Raw genomic sequence first — 22,045 nt, 5'->3', positions numbered from 1 at the left:
TATCCTGCCTGCTCCTCACCCCCCACTCCCCAGACTGGCGTGGTTTGGATCCCAACCCAGCTGTCTCCCTGACGTATCGGTTTCTGAATAAAAATACTTTTGTTGGCTCCAATTTGGCTTTCATGGTGTATTATTTCTAGATCCCCGGACCCTAACAGTGTGTGTCATCCCTCCCCAGGAAGTTTTGTTACAGTAATTGGCACCCAGAGTCACTGCAGAGCTGAAGGTGAGCTCAGGGAGGGGTAAGTGCGCGGTCCTGGCTACAGGCATACAGAGGCTCTGAGCTCAGCATGGAGAGCATCACCGAGGAAAATTCCAACAGTTGCCCTTCCTGTATGGAAGCTAAGCTGGGACCAAACTGGAGAACTGGAAACTCCCACGCTGCTGGCTGGCGTTCAGTGTCCAAGGGGGTCATACTGGTTGCTGGTGAACTGTCACCAACATTCTCATGGATCCTGTGTGCTAAAACACCAGCATGCCAGCAGGACGGACCTGCTTATGCAATGGTGGCTGGTCTACCATGTGTGAGACCAACAGCGTTTCATGCCTGGCATTATAAGTCAGACCAAAACCCTGTGGCTGGGAAGGGCACAGGTGTTATGTTATTCTCTACTTTGGTCTGTTATGGGTTCTCTGTCTGGGGTGAGCAGACGTGTGTGTTTTGTCTTCCCAGGAAAAGTTCTGTCATACAACAAGGTTTAGCTTAGGTGCTATGTTCCAGAATCTTCTAAGTCATATATGAATAACTTTAATGAAATGTATACACATTATGTCCATATGGAAAGACTAAAAACTTCCTTCAAGACTCTTTGCAATATATAAATAATTAACAGTTCACAAATGCAAGCAGAAGGAACTGCGGCCACCATTCTAAGTAATTGCAACCAATCTGTTTCTTGTTCCTCCATCTTCTAATTATACGTGAAAATCAGACTGAAGTGAAGCGGGACTGCAACGTCGCTGTCAGGGTGGACACGCGAAGAGAGCCGCTCCACAGGGTGCTCCGAGGGGCGTCTACTGCATTTTGCACTCGGACACATCTTTCCCTGAAGAGGCTTGACAAAGGTTTGCCTTAGGGTCCACATTCTCTATTTCAGCTGGTTCCTCTGAGAAAGAAAATAAAAACCAAATTAATTCTATTCAAGTACACAGGACAGCAAGAAGACACTACAGCAGCAGACGTCCGAGGAAAGCCGGGTGGTTGGCTCACATGTTTGGTAAAGCAGCAGTGCATTCCCTTAGAGCTCTAGGTCTCATTCTGTCAGAAAGTGTTACTCTGCAGAAACTCAGGACTCATAAGGTATATTCAGTTAGCTTGGGGTTTAATGTGAGTCAACTACAAACTACATCTGATTTTCCTTTCTTTGTTGCATTCTTTGGGGAACAAAGTGTGTTAGCGTCCTTGCAGAAGAGCCTCTGCCAAGGGAGAGGAAGAGAGAGGCACATTTGGCAGTCCTACCTAGCTGTGAGGCCTACAGACCAGTGACTGCACCTGTAATATGGCTGAAGAGTGTAATATGGCTGAAGAGTGTAATATGGCTGAAGAGTGGCACTTATCTTGGGCTAATAGCAGGCCATAAATCCACTTAGACACTGTTAATGCAACGGAACTCGTTCCTGTACTGTAAACCTAGACAGCTATTCACAGTTGGAGAGACCCCAGACCCAAGGAGAACCTACTATCACCACTCTCTTAAACCAGCAACGCCTAACTATTCTAAATACTCACTTTTGTACCCATGGGAAGAGTAGGTCTCACTCCTCCTCAAAGAAAGTCTTTTTTTCACCTCAGCACAGGAGGAGGAGGCCATTGTAGAATCCCAAAACTAGTGAAAATGCAGACAACGGACTGTGGGTGCCCAGACTCAGCTGATATATCCAGAGTACAACTCTTACCCTACGGCTCAGGCAGAAGAGGGCTGGAGAGACTGTAAGAGCCACAGGGCCAGGGCGGCTGCCGTGAGGCTGTGACCTGGGGCTATGGCAGGACACTACACCCTCAGATCTCAACAATCGCAATCTTATCATGATAACACCACACCCCACACTAGATGGGACAGCAGCACTATCTCTGGATGAAGCTACAGACAACTAACAATGGCTGAGAGGGAGAATTAATCTACAGGGACGAGCTTCCTGATTGAAGCTCCCGTGGTCAGCCCTAGAAACGCACACGCAGGCAGTGTTGACGCAGTTTACTCTTATACGTATATTAGCAACAGTGGTTAAAAGAGGGTGTGGGCTTTTGCTTTGCATGTATGTGTTTTGCCTGCATGTGTGTATATGCACCACACTCATGCATGGTGCCCTCCCTCAGAGGCCAGCAGATCCTCTGGAATTGGAGTCACACAGTACTGAGCTGCCGTGTGGTGCTGGGAACGTAACCATGTCTTCTTGCAAGAGTAGCCAGTGCTCATAACTGCTGCACTGCCTCTCAAGTCTTGAGTTAGTTTTTAAAAAATATCATAATGTTGGTAATCAGTTGAAGAGTGGAGTAGTACACGGTTGCAATCCTGGGGTAGAGCTTGTACCCAAGGAACTCTAATTTACTTAGTAACCCACAAGCAGCACGAGCGATGCTGGCAGTCATCACTGAATAAGCTAATGTAGTATGCGTCACTTCCTTTACGTGAAAGGGGGAAATGTTACCATAATCTGTATGCACAGAAAAAAATAGGACATAGGATTTTATGCTCTATAGGATTTCAGTTCCCTGGAGCTTTTGAAAAGCTCTGAGCTGAGTGCAGACTTGAGTGGGTCAAGAATCAGATGTGGTGCTTCTGTAAGTGTGACAGCAGGTGGAGGGCTGAGATGCCCTGCAATGGCAGGTAACACAGTGAACTCGAAGTCTGGTGCACACCATGCAACTGTGAAGTAACCGCGACAACGGGAACAAGAGTTCTGACAGCTGAGCCTCTGAGAGGCAGCGGCTGACTCATGGCTCAGCAGATGGACCAAACACATCTCAGTGACACCCAGCAACCTGGACAGTTACCTACCTGGGCACAGCCCTAAACTGGAGTTATCAAAATAGCGGATTGGGGGAGGTGCTGGTAGAGACTTTGACCGGCTATCGAAAAACGAAGATTTTGGGGAATCTTTTGGCACCGGATCCTGGAAATTTCGCTCCTTGCACTGGGAAGCTGTGTTCTGTCTCCTCTTGGACTCCATCCCAGTCACTGCAGGAGACTTTGGAGGGTTCTCATGAGAAGCTTCTCTGTAACTGTCTCTTCTGAGAGTTCTCTCCTCCCAGCTCTTAACCTCCTTGGAGAGCTGGGAGTTATCACTTGAATGGAAGCGGAAAGAAAGATCAGACAACTCAATTCCTCAGTGTGGGCAATGGAGAAAACGTTAAAAAGAACCCTAGCCTGCTGAAATATCTAACATGAAACTTACCATTTTATTACATTTGTATTTTAATTTCACCCTAACACTTTCTGTTTGGACTACTCCACAGTTCAGAAAACGAGCTATATAAGTTGAACAATTAAAGTAAAAACTTTTGATTATTGATGTTTGAAAAAATTAAAAATAAATTCAAAGCTGGACATATTTAATGAACACACAACATGCAGAGTGTGTATGTACGCTGTAATAACCGGATAAACCCTTACGAAAGTACATTTTCATCTTTCCTACTTGTACTTTTGGTCACCATTTCTCCACCTCTCTGAATTTCTCTATACATGATCAAACTCCTCTTTCGAATGTAATGTCTCATGTTACCCCTAACCTGCTCTGGTGGGACAGGGTCTCAGCGGAGTTCTGATGGCCTCAACCTCCTGACTGGGTTCTGGGACTACAGCTATGAACTGTCATGCTCAGCCCTTTGTCTTTGCTTAATGTCACTCTACGTAGACGTGGGATAGTCTGGTTGTTTCTTGACATGGGATATTTTATTCACTTATTCATTCTGCAGTGCTGGGGAATAGACTAGGGCTTTGGCCACACTAGGCAAGCATTCTGCTATGGAGTCATGATGAGCCCTTCATACCTGGTGTGTAATTTTCTTCCACTGTACTATTACAGAGTTCGGTGCAGAAGCTGCACTCTTCCATGGTAATATAGGCCAAATGATCCAGTGCTGTAAGCTGTCTGTCAGTAGGGTACAGTCTGTCAGTAGGGTACAGTCTGTCAGTAGGGTACAGTCTGTCAGTAGGGTACAGTCTGTCAGTAGTCTGTCAGTAGGGTACAGTCTGTCAGTAGTCTGTCAGTAGGGTACAGTCTGTCAGTAGTCTGTCAGTAGGGTACAGTCCTGACTCAGGGTCCTGGCAGCTTCCCTGACTCTAATGGACTCAGGGCAGCTCTCTTCTCAGTGCTCATTTCCTAGTTCTTGGCCCAGTTAAACAGTTCAGAGCAGCTGGGAAGACGCTTCAGTGGGTAACGCACTCAGTTTGATTCCTAGAATCCAAGTTAAACCAAAGCTGGGTGCACAGAGCATGCCTATACCTCAGAGCTGAGGAGGTGGGGCAGGGAGCTCTCTCGGGTTTGCTGGTTAGCCGGGTCAGCTGACCCAGACAGCTCCAGGCTCAGTCAGAGACCCAGACTCAAAACCCGTTGGAGAAGTGAGTGGAAAGGTCAACACATGACCTCTAGCCCCATTGCATAGTTAATGAATGACAAATGTGAAACGAAGCACTATATTCTAATTTCTTCTAAACAAGCATTTACTACACAATCTCTAAATATTTTTTTCTCAAAATTAGTAAAAGGTTGATAACTGCAGAAAATATATACAAATAATTACAACATATGCAGTAGCCATAAACATAGGATCCATCATGCAATCAGAACTTTACTTTTTCATCTGGTCAGATTCTTTTGAGACAAGTTCTCTCTATTATGTATCCCTGGCTGTCTAGGAACTTATTATGAGCTTACTCTTCAAGGCTGGCCTTGAACTCAGAGATCTGTCTGCCTCTGCCTCTGGGGTGCTGGAGTTAGAGGTGTGACCTAGCATGCCCGGGTTTAGAACTTACCATAACAGCTGATTCTTTTGCTTTCTTAGCTGCTCATTTTGTTGCTTTAACTTAGAAATTTCACTTTCCATCTTTTTATATTCACTTTTCAAAATAAGAGCTTTTGTGCTTTGTACAATGCCGCTGCCACCGCCACAGGTTAGAGGTTTCCTCAGAGGATGCGAGTCTTGTTCTGAGAGCACTGCAGGAGCAAGCACACACACACAGTTGAGAGTATTTCTCTTTTAAGCAAAGCAGAAACAACAGGGTGTCTTCTGTGTTGCCCAGGCTGACTTTGAACTGGTTCTGATCCTCCTGTATCAGCCTCCTGAGTGCTGGATCAGAGGCATATGTTGCCATGTTTAGCTAGGCAGATAATCTTAATTAGCTCTGAAGTTCATTCAAAATACTAGAGACAGTAAACCTTGTAACAGGCACTATGGAACCCATTTCCTGGAAGCCTCTTGTGATTTCCTCCTCTCCCTAGAGTCTGCCCTACAGTTGCTCTCACTGCAGAGGTGGCGGCATTCATATTCAGAGCCTTTACTGATCTATGCTCTAATCACCGTGCGACCTGTCAGCAAGCTACCCGAGCCTTTACTGATCTATGCTCTAATCACCGTGCGACCTGTCAGCAAGCTACCCTATGCAGTCATGCGGAGCCTGCCCCCACGTCACTCAGCACTACTGCATGTGCTCACTAAATACACCTTCAAATGAGAGGAAAACATGACAGCGTTGCAGACAAAATGGAGTAATTTATTTCAATAACCCACTAGGTCACCAGCAGTTCATGAAAGACAGAATATATGTGAGGAGATTAGAGATGTACATCTATGTGAGGAGATTAGAGATGTATATCTATGTGAGGAGATTAGAGATGTACATCTTTAGCATTCAGATACAATACAGGTCAGGTGTCTCTGAAAACCACACCTGTTCCTGTACCCCAGTGGATTAGAGACGAACATCTCATCAAATACAGAAAAGGGCCTTGACAAAATTCAATCTTTATTCATGATAAAGACCAGGATAGGAGGGATATAGCCCAGTATAATAAAGAGTCTACAGCAGGCCCTCAGTCACAGTCTTGATAAATAGAGAAAACCCCAGGAACAAGACAAGGAAGTTCATTCTCTCCCCTACGGTTTAATACAGTGGTCCACATCTTACTAAGGGAAATAAGACAACTGAAGGAGACCAAGGAAATATGAATGGGCAAGGAAAAAGTGAAAGTGTCTTTATTTGTGGATGACATGATTTTATACATAAAAGACCTTAAAATTCACTAGAAAGTTTCTATAGATATAACACTTTCAGCAAAGTATCAGGATACAAAAATCAACATTCAAAAATCAGTTGGCTTTCTAAAAAAAATCCTGGACCAAGTCTAAGCAAGTAAATAAAAGATTTGTGTAATAAAAATTTAAGATATTAGAGAAACTGAAGACATCAAAAGATGGAAAGATCTCCCATGTTCATGGATTCATAGGATCAGTATTTTGAAAAAGGCCATCCTAGCAAAGCAATCTAAGGATTCAAGGCAATCTTCATCAAAATTCCAACACAATTCTTCACAGAAATTGAACAACAACAACAACAACAACAACAACAAAACCCTTAAATGTCATATGGAAACACACACACACACACACACACACACACACACACACACACACACACACTAGCTAAAACAATCTTGAATAGTGAAAGAGACAGAGTTATTACCATATACAGAGTTATGCTATATACAGCAGTAAACATGGCATGGTACTGGTGTAAAGTCAGACACAATGAACTGAACTGAAGACCCAGATATAAGCAACAGCCTATGAACAGCTGATAATTGATGAGGAGACAAAAACACACATGGGGAAGAGAGTCTCTTCAACAAATGGTTCTGCCAAACTGAGGGCTGCATGTAGAAGAGTGAGAACAGATGTCTCCCTGTCACCCTGCACAAACAAACTGGAATGGATCTAGGACCCCCACAAAAGGCCAGATACCCTGAACATGATCCAGGAGAAAGAAGGGAATAGGCTGGCACTGGAAAAGACTTTTTGGGCAGGACCCTGATAGCAAAAGTATGAAGACTAACAATTAATAACTGGACCTTAGGAAGCTAAAAATCTTGTATACAGCAAAGAACACCATTAACTTATAACTCAAAAAAAAAAAAAAACTTTACCAATTATACATCTGATGGACAGTATCTAGAATATAAAAAGACATAAAATATAAAAACCCCACCAAAACAACAAACAACAACCCTCTCAGCCCCCCTAATCAAAAAAATAAATAACAATGTACAGTGGGCTGGAGAGATGGCTCAGCAGTTAAGAGCACTGGATGTTCTTCCTGAGGGCCTGGGTTCAATTCCCACATCCATAGGGCAGATCACAACTGTCTGTGTCGCCAGTTCCATAGGATCCGACACCCTCATACGGACATACATGCAGGCAAAACAAATGAACATTTAAAATAAAGGAGGAGAGGGGCTGGGGATTTAGCTCAGTAGTAGAGCGCTTGCCTAGCAAGCGCAAGGCCCTGGGTTCGGTCCTCAGCTCCAGAAAAAAAAAAAAAAAAAAAAAAAAAAAAAAAAAAAAAAAAAAAAAAAAAGGGGAGGAGAGAAGGGGTATACACTAAACAAGAGTTCTCAAAAGTATGAGACACAAGAGGCCAAGAAACACTTACAGCATGGTTCTCAACCTTCTCAACTGTAGTGGGAACCATAAAATTATTTTGATGCTACCTCATAACTATTATTTTGCTACTGTTGTGAATCATAATAAAAACATCTGATGTACAGACTACGTGATGTGACTCCTGTTAGGTCATGACCCACAGGTTGAGAACTACTGACTTAAAAGAAATATTTAAATTCTTAGCTATCAGGGAAATGCAAATTAAAACTGTTTTGTTAGTACATGTTACGCCAGTCAGACTTTTCTTCCTCCTGCTGGGTTGCCTCATCCAGCCTTGGTCTTATTGTAACTTGCTATGGTGTATTTGGCTGATATCCTTGGAGGTCTGCTCTTTTCTGAAGGACAATGGGTGGGGGAAGATGTGGGGGAGAGGGGCTGTTGTTGTTGGGGTGAACTAGGAGGAGGGAGGGGAAACTGCAGTTGGGATGCACTGTATAATAAATCACCACCACCACCATCATAATCAACATCATCACCATCGTCTGTTCTCTTCCACTTACTTGAGGTATCCTGGGCCTGCTGATTTCTTCTAAGATTTTCTCTCAGTAGCCTTATCACTTCTTCTTGATGTTCAACAGTGGCTTTTATAGCAAGCATTCTAACAAGAATAAAATAATAAAAATATGTAACTATTCACGTGACTTTACTGTTGCAGAGGTTTCTGATTTGACGTGCTGCACTGATGTAACACTCCTGTGCCCCTGGAATACAGCTTGGCTCTCATGCCTGCACCCAAATGCAAGTTTTCAGTTTGGTTGCAGGAGCAGCCCAGCCTTATTATTGAGAGACTGATTCATTCAAAACTTCTGGAAACATAATAATAGGTTATATTAGTTATACCTGAACAAAATTATTTTTGGAGACACTATAAACTGTTACCACAGGGCAATATAAATGGGAAACCATGAGAGGATGAAAAGAAACAAACAAAAAACAAAACCAAGAACAAACACCAAACCGATCACTTTAATTTCCATAATGCCAGGACAGCAGATCCTTACTGCAGCTGACCTGGCAGAGCCAGCACTCAGATTTGACTGCTGCTTCCCAGGAGAAAGAGATACGTCATGAACTGTCAGTCAGCCATCCATGCATTAATTAGCCATAAATTATAATGCTGCCTCAGAAATTACACTCTTCTTAAAAAGTGAGAAAATGGTGCCAGTTGTGGCACGCCTTTAGTACCACTATGTAGGCAGACTCTGAGCTTGAGGCCAACCTGATCTGCAAAGCACTCTCTAGGATAGCTAGGGCTACCCAACTCTGTCTCGAAAAACCAAAAACTATGAAAATAAATGCTGATTGTATCTTATAGCCTTTCCTACTTTCTATTTTCCAGGCAGAATTCAATGGCGTTCCTGACGAGGAAGAAATTCTACAGAGCTGGGCTACATCATGGGACATTCTCTTACATAAGTCTCCCTTTTATTCAAATGCCAGGAGTGGATGAGACTAGCCAGTAAAGCATGTGTTTACGGTGATGGGCAGATCTGGAATTCAGCTCCTCTGACTGCACAGTGCTCACCTCATTGTGCTCTCTACAGAGACAACTTCTGCGATGTTCTAATTGGAACAGCACACACCGGTAGTGAACACAAGCACATGCGCTGAGGGACGCCAGTACCAAAAGAAAACAACCTCTACACAAAGCACAACAGGAGGAGAAAGGGAATTCACAGAACCAAGAGAACTCTCAGTCACACAGAAAAGCAAAAGCTCGCTCTCAGCAGTCACTCTGAAGGACGACAGGCTATCTTTCTTTCCTGTGTCACTGAGGAATAAGCAGGCAAAGGCACCCGGCAAAATGATGAGTCATGCTCAGGTTCTCACTAGTGGGGATGAAACCAGGGCCTGGCTCATGCTAGGCAAGCAGTCTGCCAGGAGCTACGCTCCGGCTACAGCTGGGACTTGTTTTTAATTTTGCACACGTAGTCATAATTTAATGAGAGCGAAGACTTACTCCTTTTCAAATTCCTTGGCTTTTGCCTTCTTCTCTAGGTCAATCTTCACCAGCTGCATTTTGAGATCCTCAATTTCTTCTTTATAGGGCATAGCTCCTAAAGCATTTTTGTCCTTTCATAGAAACAAAAAGCAAGAAAAACAACGATTAGTTTCAATTTTTCCAGTTCTGTTTGGTCACCATGCTGTAGCAGGAATGTCTGAAAGCTGTCTACAACTCCTGATGCATGAGAGATAATCAAGGCATTAACTTCAATTGTAATCGTGTAATATCCCAATACTTGGTATCAAGTAGATCTGAAGCTCTATGTAAGCAAATATTTTTCTTTCTTTAAGAAAACACTCCTCCTCAATGAAAAATGTGATATACTTTACCAAATGAAACAGAAAGGTTGAAAGTAATCAAATGAGGGCTTGCACAGTGGCTCAGAGGTTACAAGTAAGCACTGGCTGCTCTCACAGAACACCAGGGTTTAACTTCTAGCACCCACATGGCTACCACGACTGTAACTGCAGCTCTGGGCAAGCACATGATACACAGACACATGTACAGGTAAAAACATTCATACACATAAAAAAATGAAATGAGTCAACAAGAAAACGAGACAGAAGCAGTGCGGCCATGGAGTAGACACGAGCCCAGGACCAGAGGACAACTTGCAAAGTCTCCTCTCTCCTTCCACCCTGGGTTCTGGCCAGCATCCTTACCCAATAAACCATTTTGCAGCTCCAGTATTTTAGAGTTTTATTTAGGTTTACAGAAAATTCTCATACAAACTGTGTTGCCTTTCTTTTTTCTTATGATTAAAAACCATGTGTTAGAACAGTACACTGTCTCCAAGTGTAGTCATACTGGCAGTTATTTTATTTAGCCTTGGCTTGCATAAAATTTCCTGTTTAGAGCAACGTGGCTTCCCTCAGAGGTCTGCTGGCCTGTCTTTGAGTGCTGCCCTTAATCGTGTGTAATGGCCACACCTGTCCTGATAGTGATACTTTTCACTGACTACTGCTAAGGCCCAGTTTACACTGGGGTTCTTTAGATTCCCCGAGTTCTACTTACTCACCTTTGTGCCCCTCCCCCTTCCTGCCAAAGCTAATCTTTTACTGTTTGCCCAGTTTTATCTTCTACAAAGTACCCATTTGAAGTTTTTTCAGAAGGTAGAGAACTTTTCCAGATGGCCTTTACTTAGATATATGATTTAAGGGGCCCTGTGTCTTTTTTTTTTTTTTTAAATTAAGGTATTTGATTCTTTTTTTTTTTTTTAAAGATTTATTTATTTATGTACAGCATTTTGCCTGCATATGTGACTGCAGGCCAGAAGAGGGCACCAGATCTCATTACAGATGGTTGTGAGCCCCCATGTGGTTGCTGGGAATTGAACTCAGGACCTCTGGAAGAGCAGTCAGTGCTCTTAACCGCTGAGCCATCTCCAGCCCCGGGGCCCTGTGTCTTCTCATGACTCGCTAGGTGCCCCCTACATCCCACAATTTTTAGAGAGACAGGACCTTTCGTACTCTCACTGAGCTTCATCCAGGTCTATTTGTGGGTGGCTACTGTGCATGGAGTTATAGAGGGAGGAAAGGGATTGGGTTCATTTTGTAAACTTCTACTTTGCTGAAGGTGTTCACCAGTTCTGACATTTTCTGAGGAGTCCTTGGCGGTGTTTTGTATACAGAACCGATCTTCAGCAAAATGGAATACTTGGACTGCATTCCTACCTGTGTCTCTATTACTTTCTTCTCCTGTCTTATTGCTTTAGCTCCTATTTCAAGGGCTATAATAAAGTGGAATGGAGAGAGAAGACACTCGTTTGTGATTTGAGCTTTTCACCTTTTATCCAGTGTCATGTTGGTTACAGGTTTGTCACAGACAATCTTTATTAAGTCAGGCTGCTCTAGGATTGTTATGTAGTTGAAGGTGACACTTAACTCCTGACCCCCATTTTACTTCCCATGTGCTGGGATTACAGGCCTGTGCTACCAAGCCTACTTTAAGCAATGCTAGGGAATCAGGGCTTCCAGCAGGTAGGCAGGCACACTTAGCAATTGTGTTGCGTTCTTCAGTGCTGTCATTTCCCTAAGAGTGCAGTAGCAGTGGGGGGTGCGTCAGAGTGCATCCATATATCTTGTTTGAGTGAGGAGTTCATTCTAATCTTCCCATTCCATGTCAGATTGGTTAATATCCTTCCCATGACATTTTGGGAGTTCTCTTTGTGTATCTTGTATTTCAGGGTCTTATCTGATATTTTATATATTTTCTCTCTGTCCTTATTCTTCTGGCCAGGTTCTCTGAAGAGGAGAATTGGGCAGGAAGAATCCGTGTGTCCATGTTTAATCCTGGGGCTGCACTTTTAGTTTGTATGTAAAAAGCCGTTGCCTACCTAAGGGGACACATGTGTTCTCCTGTGTTGTCTTCTTTGTTCTGTTTTACATTTATGCTCATCCTAAGAGATGTATTTTGTCCCTCAGGATGGGATCTTGCTATGTGGGTCACACACATTGTGGGCTGCAGAAAGCATGGCACCCTCCCAACTCAGCCTCCTGAACAACACGTGTGCATTGTTACTCCTGCCTTACGAAACGCTTTCGCTGGTGGCTGTCCAGGCGCCGGCATCAGTGTTTGATGAATTGTCTCCGCTGAGGTACCATCCTTTTAAAAAGATCCCAGGGCTGTCTTTGCATTGTCTGTGTCTCTAGGCTATCTGTTCTGTCCCACTGATCAGTTGTCTACATACGGTTTTATTTTTTTTATTTTTTTTTTTTTGGTCTTTTTTTTTTCGGAGCTGGGGACCGAACCCAGGGCCTTGTGCTTCCTAGGCAAGCGCTCTACCACTGAGCTAAATCCCCAGCCCCCTACATACGGTTTTAAAAGTTCAAATAAACCAACAAAAGATTTCAATGTATGCTGAAAGTGTGGAAACTACAAAGGTATTCTTTGGCTATGATACAAAGACACTATGATACATAAAACACTGTCTGAGTAATTCTTGCATCAGGAAAATCAAAACTAGAAAAGCTGATTTAGAAATGAGTGACAGGAAGAATTATGCGTGGCCAACATGTCACCCGTGGTCAGAGGGACGCTCACAAAAGACCTGCTAACCATCAAGCGTTCAGTGCTATTAATAAATCAAAAAGACTGAAATAGAAATTCCTAGTTAATAAGACTTGTTTAGCTCCTGGATTCTGTAAACTACTCTTATATGACATAGTCCCCTGCGCTTTTGATTTGAATCCTATTAGACTTAGAAATTAATAATGGGCGGGGTTGGGAGATATCTCGACAAGGAAGAACATATCTGCTCTGAGAGAACACCCGAGTGTTGTTTCCCTGCTCACATCAGCTGGCTCACAACCTTCTGTAACTCTTGCTCCAAGAGATCAGTGCCTTTGAGCATCTCAGGCACATGCATTTATTACACACACACACACACCCCTCTCATACACAGTCAAAAATAACAAACATCTAAAGTGAAATGAAGGACTGAACGAATATGAAAAATCTCTGCAGTCATTTCAGTTCTGACCTGGACATGACTTCACATCTGTTTTCTAATATAATCATCTCTGAAAAAGCATTTACACAGGATGGCTATAAAGGTCTGTATTCAGATTTCAAGCAAGTTCACGCTATCTGATTTGATCAATTGTATATTACAAGAAGAAACTTACCAAGATTTTATCCAAAGGACATTATTTCATTTTTAGTTGAAAATGCTCTATTACACAATGTTTTCAGAGGATAAAATTAATATCCTGGGAGTACATTTTGAAATAAATATTTTTATATACTACAAGTTTAAAAACTCAAGCTGTGAAGAGTTTATGCATTCTTAAGGATGGCAAGCAATACCGTGTCCTGTGCATTGTCATTGTCAGTCTAATTCTGCTGTGTCTGCTGATCCCTGAGGCCCGAGACAGTCCAACTAACTGAACAAAATGTGTGGATTATTCTATTTTCAAATTCTTTTTTTCTGGTATAATAAAATTAACCACTTAGTTGGGTGATGGTAACACAATGCCTTTGGGAGGCAGATCTCTGAGTTTGAGGCCAGCCTGGTCTACAGAGAAAGTTCCAGAACAGCCATGGCCACATAAAAAACACCTGTTTCTGTTGAGGCAGACTGTACCAGGAAAGCTGCAGCCATCGTGTTCCATGCCCCGGCTATTTCATACTGTTGCTGTAACATGCCTGCAGTCGCTGACACAGAGAAATGACCTGACTCAGAGCAGGGGCATGCTGACCTCACACCCTGTTACGTTCTGGATGTTAGGAGGTTTGTTAATCTCAAGAAATTCCACAACCATAAGCCTCATGTAGGACCCATCAAATTAGAGGTCATTATGAACTGTTATGTCTAAAATGGCTTGATCAGGGCTGACCACCGGGCAGCAATTCCTGCATCTGTAAAGACCCAACCCACACACACACAGACAACAGTGCACTCACACTGACTGTTTTAGAGCTGTGCATTTGCTCTCAACACCAGGAAGCTCATACCTTTGAGGTCAGTTGTTCAGCTTCCAATGCAACACGAGGATCCTTGCTGTCCTGTGTGGAAGGACGCACAATGGACCAAGAGACAGTCAGTGACTGGTAGACTTTAGACAGTTGCTCAGTTGTTTCTGTCAGCGCCTTCAGGTGACGCTCCAAATCTTTGGCTCTGGCAGCACATCTCTCCTCAAACTCCGTCGATTCATTTACCATGGCCTGTGAACAGAGAGACACTCAGCTGTAAGATAACCTAAAATTACAGTATGAAAGAACTAGAATTCTAGGAGAGCTCGCATGCTGAAATTCGTTAGTTAGAAGATCTTAGAACAGTGCTCCAGACATGAACGCACATTTTCTCTTTCAACATGTTAGATGTTAAGGATGACGGGAATAGAATAATGGATGGGAAGACCTACACGGATCGGTAAGGTCGTTTCACTTCATTACTGTATAGGAACACAGGAAAAGGAGGGAAGAACTGTGCAGGCTAAAGTCATCAGTAGGCGAGCACACAGCCTCAGCTCACAGAGAAAGTAATTTACTGAGTTAAACCCTTTTCACGTCTCGGTCTTTTGCCTGCATCTCTTTCTATGGGACACATCTATTCTGGTGCCTTTGGAGACCAGAAAAGGCTGTTAAATCCCTGGAGCTGGAGTTGCAAACAGTTGTGAACTACCATGTGGGTACTGGGAACTGAACCCAGGTTTTCTGGAAGAGTAGGTAGCCCTCTGAGAGGAGAGTCAATTTTCTCCAGCCCCAATATACTGATTTTTACAAATTAGTCTATAAATCTATTCCTGTGTAGATAATAACAGTCAAAACCACTATTCTCTTTTATGTTGAAGGCTGGCTGACACTGGCGTGACGGTCTTATGTCATAATATTTAGGAAGCTGACAGGGTCTTCAACACCACGTGTGAGCTAGAAATTCACCAACTGTCATGTGTGGTATTTTTGGGTGCAGGATCTTGGTAACAGGGAAGATTATCTGTAGGGATGGATTATGTAAGAATTCTCTGTACTGCTGGGTTAATTTTTCCATAAACCTAACCAAAAAAAATACTCACACATACATGTTACATGCTAAAAACAAAGTAACAGTAGGCACATTTGGAATGTACAATCTAGGATTAGAGCACAAAAATGACAGGAAAGCTATGGAGGTTAACGCACATAGGTCCCCCTGAAGCCAGGGCCGTTTATGGTGCTATCACACTGCTGCCCAGAGCCCTGGCACAGACTCGAACTCGTGATCCGCCTGCCTCTGCCTCCCTCAGCAAATGCTATCAGCATGCGTCACCACAACTGGCCCTGGAACAGATTCAACCCTCAGCTTCTCTGAGGCCACTGGGGCAATGGCTCCATCCTCACAGGCAAGGAGACAACAAAGAGCAGACACAAAACCTCTCAAGTGGGACTCGGTATCAGCAGAGCCTGCCGCCTTCCCAAGTACAAACTGGTTTAATTATCTTGAAGAAGCATGGTAAAATAAAAGAATAAAGTTTGGACAACCAAACATTTTCAGAGAGCACCTACATACAAATTACAGAAAATACAAGCCAGTGTAACCCTTTCAGGATGAGTAGAAAAATAAAAGCAAAGCATCAGAGTGTGAACGTGAACGGTGATACTCACAGTGATTTTGCTATGGTAGAAGTTATTCACTAGGCCGATGCTTTTGTTTTCTTTTTGGATGCTACTTTTAAGATTTTCTGTATCAAAATGAGTATTTAGCCATTTTTCCAAAAACTCAGTTATTTCTTTCCTATTACTTAGTACTTGTTTGACTTCAGTTTTTATGGTGAGGAAGTCATTTTCTGAAAAGTCTTTGAGAATTTCCTGTGTGAAAAATGGGCACCAAATTGTATAAGCATTAGGAAAAACTTTACCCAAAATACATATAAACCATGAAACTACTGTGAGGGGAGAAATACCCACTGGAGTCACTTACTGAGGTATCAGATTACTGAGATATTAGATTAGAATAGAAAATGAATTCTAATCTAAAACTTGATCCCAGTTACCTGCAAGAGAACATTGGCGATACCTTCTACCTGACAGAGGGTTCCACCTACAGGCTCTCGTCACTGCTTTTCTGTGCACGTGGCAGGCCTGACACGCACGTCGGGAACTGCACACCCGCTTTATACCAATGGGAGAACAACAGAGTCCTTGTGGAGCTGATATAGGGAAAGCAGTCTGACTTTCAGTCGTGGGTGTAAGAGGGCACCGGGAAATCTAAAGTATGAATTCATTCTCGTGGGCTGATGTTAAATCTGTCTTCTATGTCTGTGAGGTATGACAGTGTCCAAGAAGTCTCTTGGTCACCTGTCACTCTGCGAGTTACTAATGATTTCTGACAAATGAAAATGACTTTAAACACATACAAAGGTAATTTATTTATAAAAGGCTTAACACCTCATTAAAGGCATTAAAAATAAACCATACCTCAATGTGGAGGTCCATTTCCTGGCTCAGTTTGCTCTGTGAATCTCTGGATGGAATATTGGAAGTCTGTGAAAGGCTCTGTATTTTAATTTGCAATTCATTCTGCTTTTCTACTTCCTGAATAAAAGCCATTTCAAATTTATTGATGAACTCATGCTGTTCTTCCTTTATCCTTGTAATGTAGCTTAACACATACTTGAAGAAAAAGATAAATGAAGAGTGAGACATTCTATTTAGGAGAAATGTCAGCCTCTGAGACGGTGAGGCCCTGTTTCCTTCCACTGTGACAGACAGTAGAGGAGGAAGCGTGGCGGGGGGAAGTGACCGTCCCAGACCGGAGCTTCCGGATTGACCTCCTACTGGGTATACCTTGTGTGCAGTGGTTTTCGAATGAAACATGGGCCATTCTAAAGTTCCTTTTCCCATGGTCTCAGACTTTTAACTACATGTGAGTGTATGTGTTTATCTCAGACTTTTAACTATGTGTGAGCGTGCGCGTTTTGCTTACATGTATATCTGCATTCCACATGTGTGTATGTGTCCACAGGGACCAGAAGAGGGCACGGATCTCCTAGAAGTGGAGCTGCAGATGCCTGTGTCACAGCATCACGCCAAGACTGAACCCCACGTCCGTCCCCCGTGAGAGCAGCCAGAGTCGAAGTCACTGAGTCAGCTTTGCAGCCTTATTATAAAATTTTGGTTAAATCGCCAAAATTGGTAGGATTCTACGATTGCACTTGTGAGATTTATAAAACTGTTATCCTATTTCATTTTATATAAGCTATGTGTGGGTGTCATGTAAGTTCAGGTGCCCACAGGCTGAGGACAGAGCATCAGAGGCCTGGAGCTGCCTTGTCCAGGGTGCTACGAGCTGAACTGGGTTCACTGCACAAACAGTAAATACTCTTGGTTGCTGAGCCACCGCTCCAGCCCCATTTAGATTTTTGAAATATTCTAACATTTTTGTCTGATTAGCCCCCAAACGTCACATTCCAGGATTTCCTTGTCAAGCATGTTTAGAGGCCTGGCTTTAAGGTAATGATAATTGTAATGCTATAATGTTCCCTTGGGTCTCAGACTGTCAGGATCTATGAGGATTACCAGAACCTTGGCATCGATTATCCAAGGTATGGCCGACATCTGCTTCCTTAATGCCTCAGTCCACCTAAGTTTGTAATTTGACCTTTTCTCTGAAGCACCAAGTAAACTGCCTTGACTATGGCCCCGACCAGCCATTTTCATCACCAAAGCGGGGGAAGCCCTCATCTCATCCCAGCCAAGCTGTGTACCTCTCCAGGCCACACTATCTTTTGTGTGTGTGTTTGTGTCTGTGTTAGGACCAAGGCTGGTGTCGAACCTCTTCCTCAGACACTTTCCACCGTAATTTTTGAGGCAGGACTTCTCACTGTACTCTGAGCTCATCAATTCAGTTGGTTAGGAGGTCTCAGATCCCCTGTCACCTTCTCTGCAGCTCTGGGACCCAGGTGTGCCTGTCAAATTATCTTTTAGCCTGAGTGCTGGGGATCCAAACTCAGGTTCGAACAGGGTCCACCCCCACTGGCTGGATCATTTCCGGGCATCCAACCTAATTGCATGGGGTTTCCAAGAGCAGCCCCTGTGCCTGGCTCTTCTCTGCCTTTGGTTTGTCTAGCCTGGATGCCATGGCTGGCTCTACTGGACACGTTGGGTTTCCTCTTGCCCTAATGCTCTTCTTCCTCTAGATGCTTTCAGAATGACCTGACCCATGCTGCATGCTTGCCTTTTCTACTGACAAACCTCAGGTTCAGCCAGAGGCCTTCTTTGGTTTTCTCCTTGAGTGGCACAACACGAGAACTCCAGCTTCAGCACACTCCAGTCTAAACTGATCCCCCTCCCCCCCCTCTCTAAGAGTCACCATCAAGCCTGTCCCGGAACTTCACCCATAGTTCTTTTGTCCCTCCACTGCCTACCATTTGGATCTATTCTTCTCAACTGCTGGGATTTTCAGTCTGTGTGTCTGTTCCACTCTAGAGAACATTCATTCCTTGGCAGCATAACCACACAGTACCTCACTGGATCACTTCATTTGTTTTTCCTTGCCAATGTACACAACCCCTCGAACTTATTTTGTTTGTTCTACAGTAGCACTTATTAAAAACTCACTTGGTTCCTGCCACTACTTAAATGACCATCCACTGGCTCTGTCTCATCTCCACTGTGAACTTCCAGTCTCGCTGTACCTAGTGAACGACAAGGTTCACAGGGAGCCCTTGCAGGTTCCAGAAGCAGGAGGTAATTGCTGGAGGAGGAGACTGACCAGTCAGGTTGCTGGGGGAGAGCCTAGGCTACTGAGCTGCCTCCATGCTGCAGGAGGCTGGGGGACGGAGCTTCCGTGAGTCATCTCCCCTTTTAGGGTGAGCTTGTGGCCAGTGCAGCTGTTTTGAGTCATCACTGAGTAACCTCATAAGCTATGACCCCCAAAACTCGCTGGCTCACTGTAACCCCAGTGAACTCGCTGGCTCACTGAACTGCAGTGCAGTTGTTATTTGGTTGTCATGGATTCCCTATGTGGGGGGAAGAGACATGTGACAGGAAAAGCCTGTCACATAACAAGCTGTTCATAACTCTATGACTGCACTTACTATCCCCACAAACTGCCTCAGCAGATTATGAGATCTGTGATATGGGACTCATAGGAGCTCTGAGCACCCTCGCCTGGTGTCTAGGCCCATAGGCAGAGCTCAGGTTTCGTTGGATAAATCCTGTCTTCAGACCCATACAGTCTTTAATTTGGAAGTTAATATAAATAGCATATGTTAACTCCTAAAGGACCTAAAATACATTGAAACGTATAATTAAAATTATAATCACACCAATATGAAGCTAATATTATAAAAAGAGTTGGTACCTTAAGTTTCTTCAGGATTCTGTGGAATTCCATGGAACATCTCTGGTTTGCAGTAAGAAGCTTTTCAATCTCTTTGGTTTGTGTGTATGGAAGTGAGAGCTTTGTTTTTATGGTAACTGACAGCTCCTTTTGGGTTTTAGTTTCTTTCTCCAGGTCAAGAGAGAATCTATTCAAGCACTCGTAATCATTAGCCATTTCTGAGTATCTTTTCAGGAGTTTCTAAAGGAAATTAGAATTCACTGTAATGAATGCTAGCATTGTAACAATGGAAAAAAGAAATTAAGACCTTTGTGTTTAAAAGATAAAGGAAGCTGAGTTTTAGATTGTAGGAATAATGTATAATAGTGTGGCAAATACAATAAAGAAAACCAACCCTTCTTTTACTCTTCTGTATAAACTTACTGTGGCCCAGAGCACATGGCTGTAACTCAGCTGTCCCTGCCCGTGTGGTGTGGCCGCCCCCTTGCAATGACTGCTCTCCTGCTGCTGCTCTGCCTTCTCTGCCCACTGGATTAAAATGCAGCATGAAAGGGCTCTCAGCTCACACCCACCACTCAGTCCTTAGCTCCTCCGAAACGTAGGTCAGATTGTGTCTCTCTCTCCAGCGGGCCTCCTCCCCCTCACAGCAAGCCCTGAATCCTTTCAAGGCCCCACAGTCTACTCCTTCACCGTCTCTGACTTTGCTTCTCACTAGCTTTCTCTCTTGAAATTCTCCCTCAGGACCTCTGTATCACAGTTTGTCCTATCTACCGCAGTCTTCCCCAAGTGAACCAAGCCCTTCCGTGTTTTTAGAGATTTGCTCAGTATCACTTTCTCACACAGGCCGTAAAAAAACAAACCACAAACTGCCACTATGCCATTTGTATACACATGTACATGTATGCGCACACACACATGTGCTAGGCTATAGAAACATTATAATGTTTAGGGAACATTTGCTATTATCTGCACACTGTTCCCTTTATAATTCCACCTGGGGTGGCACAGGATGCCTTTGGAACAGTAGCGACAATGCCACGGAGCTGCTACAGGGCTCTTACTTCTATCCTGAGGCACTTTTCTCGAAGTCTTCCTGTACAGTGCTGTTCTCCACCACATAGTAACCCCTTTCCATATTGCACTGTCTCTTCATAGTTCTGATGGGCCTGGTTCAAAGAAAGACAGAGCAGTGACCACACTCACACAGCACTAATCAAACATGCTTACACTGTACATCATGTTAAGTAAAGGAGCTAAATACTTCATTGGGATTTATTAATAACAGCACTAAAATAGGCAAACAAAAAGAGTGATGTTACTGTCTATTCACACAGGGAATGACTTACACTCGCTGAAGGGCACAATCACAATCACAATCATAACTCATAATCTGTGGTTCAGACTTTACAGTGCTTGCAGTCTTGACTTTACTGGTTGAAAATCTAAGACCTGAAATTCTCTCAAATTCAACTTTTTTGAGCTTCATTCTACCTAAAACCTTTCTAGAAATCAAGTATTTCAGATACCAAAATCCTCTGCACATATTTATGTATTTTATTATCTCTTCTTAACGACTGCTTGTCTTTAACACACTCAGAAAAATCTATGCTCAGTTAGAAATGAGCTCTACAGCACAAGAGGGCCAAAGGGCCCAGAGTCCAAGCTCTGACCCTACCTTTCCCCTCAGTGCTGCACCCACTGAATTCATGGTCTTGTTTTTCTCTGTCACTATGTTTGAAGGTCGGTACCACATAAATAATGCTAGGCTTAGCATTCCGACATATGGATGAACCCCATATGCCCTGCAGTTGGAGGCTTGGCTTGCTTCTAGATTTTGGTCACCACAAGCCACTCTACCCCCAAACAATGTTCTATTCTTGCCCAGTTGGCAGAGACACAGGTAAGGCAAACTCTTGGAAGGGATACTGCTGAACCAAACGTACTGGATGCACAGAGATGCTGCTGAGGTGGAAAGATGCTGACTCAGCAGTAGAGAGCACCAGCTGTTTTCAGTTCCAAGAGATCCAACACCCTATTCTAGCCATTGCAGGTACAAGACACACAGACAGACAGACAGACAGACAGACAAGACAGACAGTCAGCCCGCCAGAGACTGATTCCCCTATGGATCCTGCATCTTCGAGAGTGGTGTCTCTAACTACGAAGAAGCACACTCACCTTAAACTTGGCTTCTCTTAGGCTGTCCTTGAGCTGGTCTTTCTCCATCCTGAGTATCTCCTCCATTCTCTTTAGATCATCTCTTTCTTTTGATATAGATTTCATTTCTTCAAGGTTCTGGTGAATCTGCTGAGCCAGATTTAAATTCTCCATCTCTATCTTACTCAGAGCTAAGCCCTGCTCCTTGAGCTGCTTCTTGGTTTCACCGGCTTCCACTTTTGACTTAAGAAGCTGAAGCTCACTTGCCTTAAGTTCTTGAACCTGAAGACAAGAGATCGAATTCTCTATGGTTAAGGACTTCCGTCTACTGCTAGTCTAAGGACCACAGGTACAGGTGTCATGGACGTCTTCTGGAAGTGGAGCTAAGACACACAGGTGTGGGAATCAAACCAGCATCCTCTGAAGAGGATTCCTGAGCCATCGCTCCAGCTCAGGA

General features: G+C 43.6%; 1 protein-coding gene across 4 annotated transcripts in view; it reads right to left on the bottom strand.

Annotated features, from left to right (window-relative positions):
* Positions 1–725: 725 nt before the first annotated feature.
* Cenpe (centromere protein E) overlaps positions 726–22,045 on the bottom strand; it is a 58,367-nt gene continuing 37,047 nt past the window's right edge. For 3 of the 4 annotated variants that reach the window (XM_087627890.1, XM_087627889.1, XM_087627891.1), the window contains 11 exons: positions 21,610–21,870; positions 20,493–20,597; positions 19,453–19,671; positions 16,566–16,760; positions 15,753–15,956; positions 14,124–14,333; positions 9,624–9,736; positions 8,164–8,261; positions 4,980–5,160; positions 3,000–3,286; positions 733–1,106 (listed from right to left, as the gene is read on the bottom strand). In XM_087627890.1, the coding sequence (XP_087484016.1) occupies positions 1,015–1,106; positions 3,000–3,286; positions 4,980–5,160; positions 8,164–8,261; positions 9,624–9,736; positions 14,124–14,333; positions 15,753–15,956; positions 16,566–16,760; positions 19,453–19,671; positions 20,493–20,597; positions 21,610–21,870 (1,965 nt within the window). In that variant the 3' untranslated portion in view covers positions 733–1,014. 4 annotated transcript variants of the gene reach the window in all.

This window comes from Rattus norvegicus, chromosome 2 (genome assembly GCF_021556685.1).
Source record: "Rattus norvegicus strain SHRSP/BbbUtx chromosome 2, alternate assembly SHRSP_T2T, whole genome shotgun sequence".
NCBI classification, from domain to species: Eukaryota; Metazoa; Chordata; class Mammalia; order Rodentia; family Muridae; genus Rattus; species Rattus norvegicus.
The sequence above is the reverse complement of the archived record's forward strand: the minus strand, read 5'-3'. Positions and strand labels throughout refer to the sequence as shown.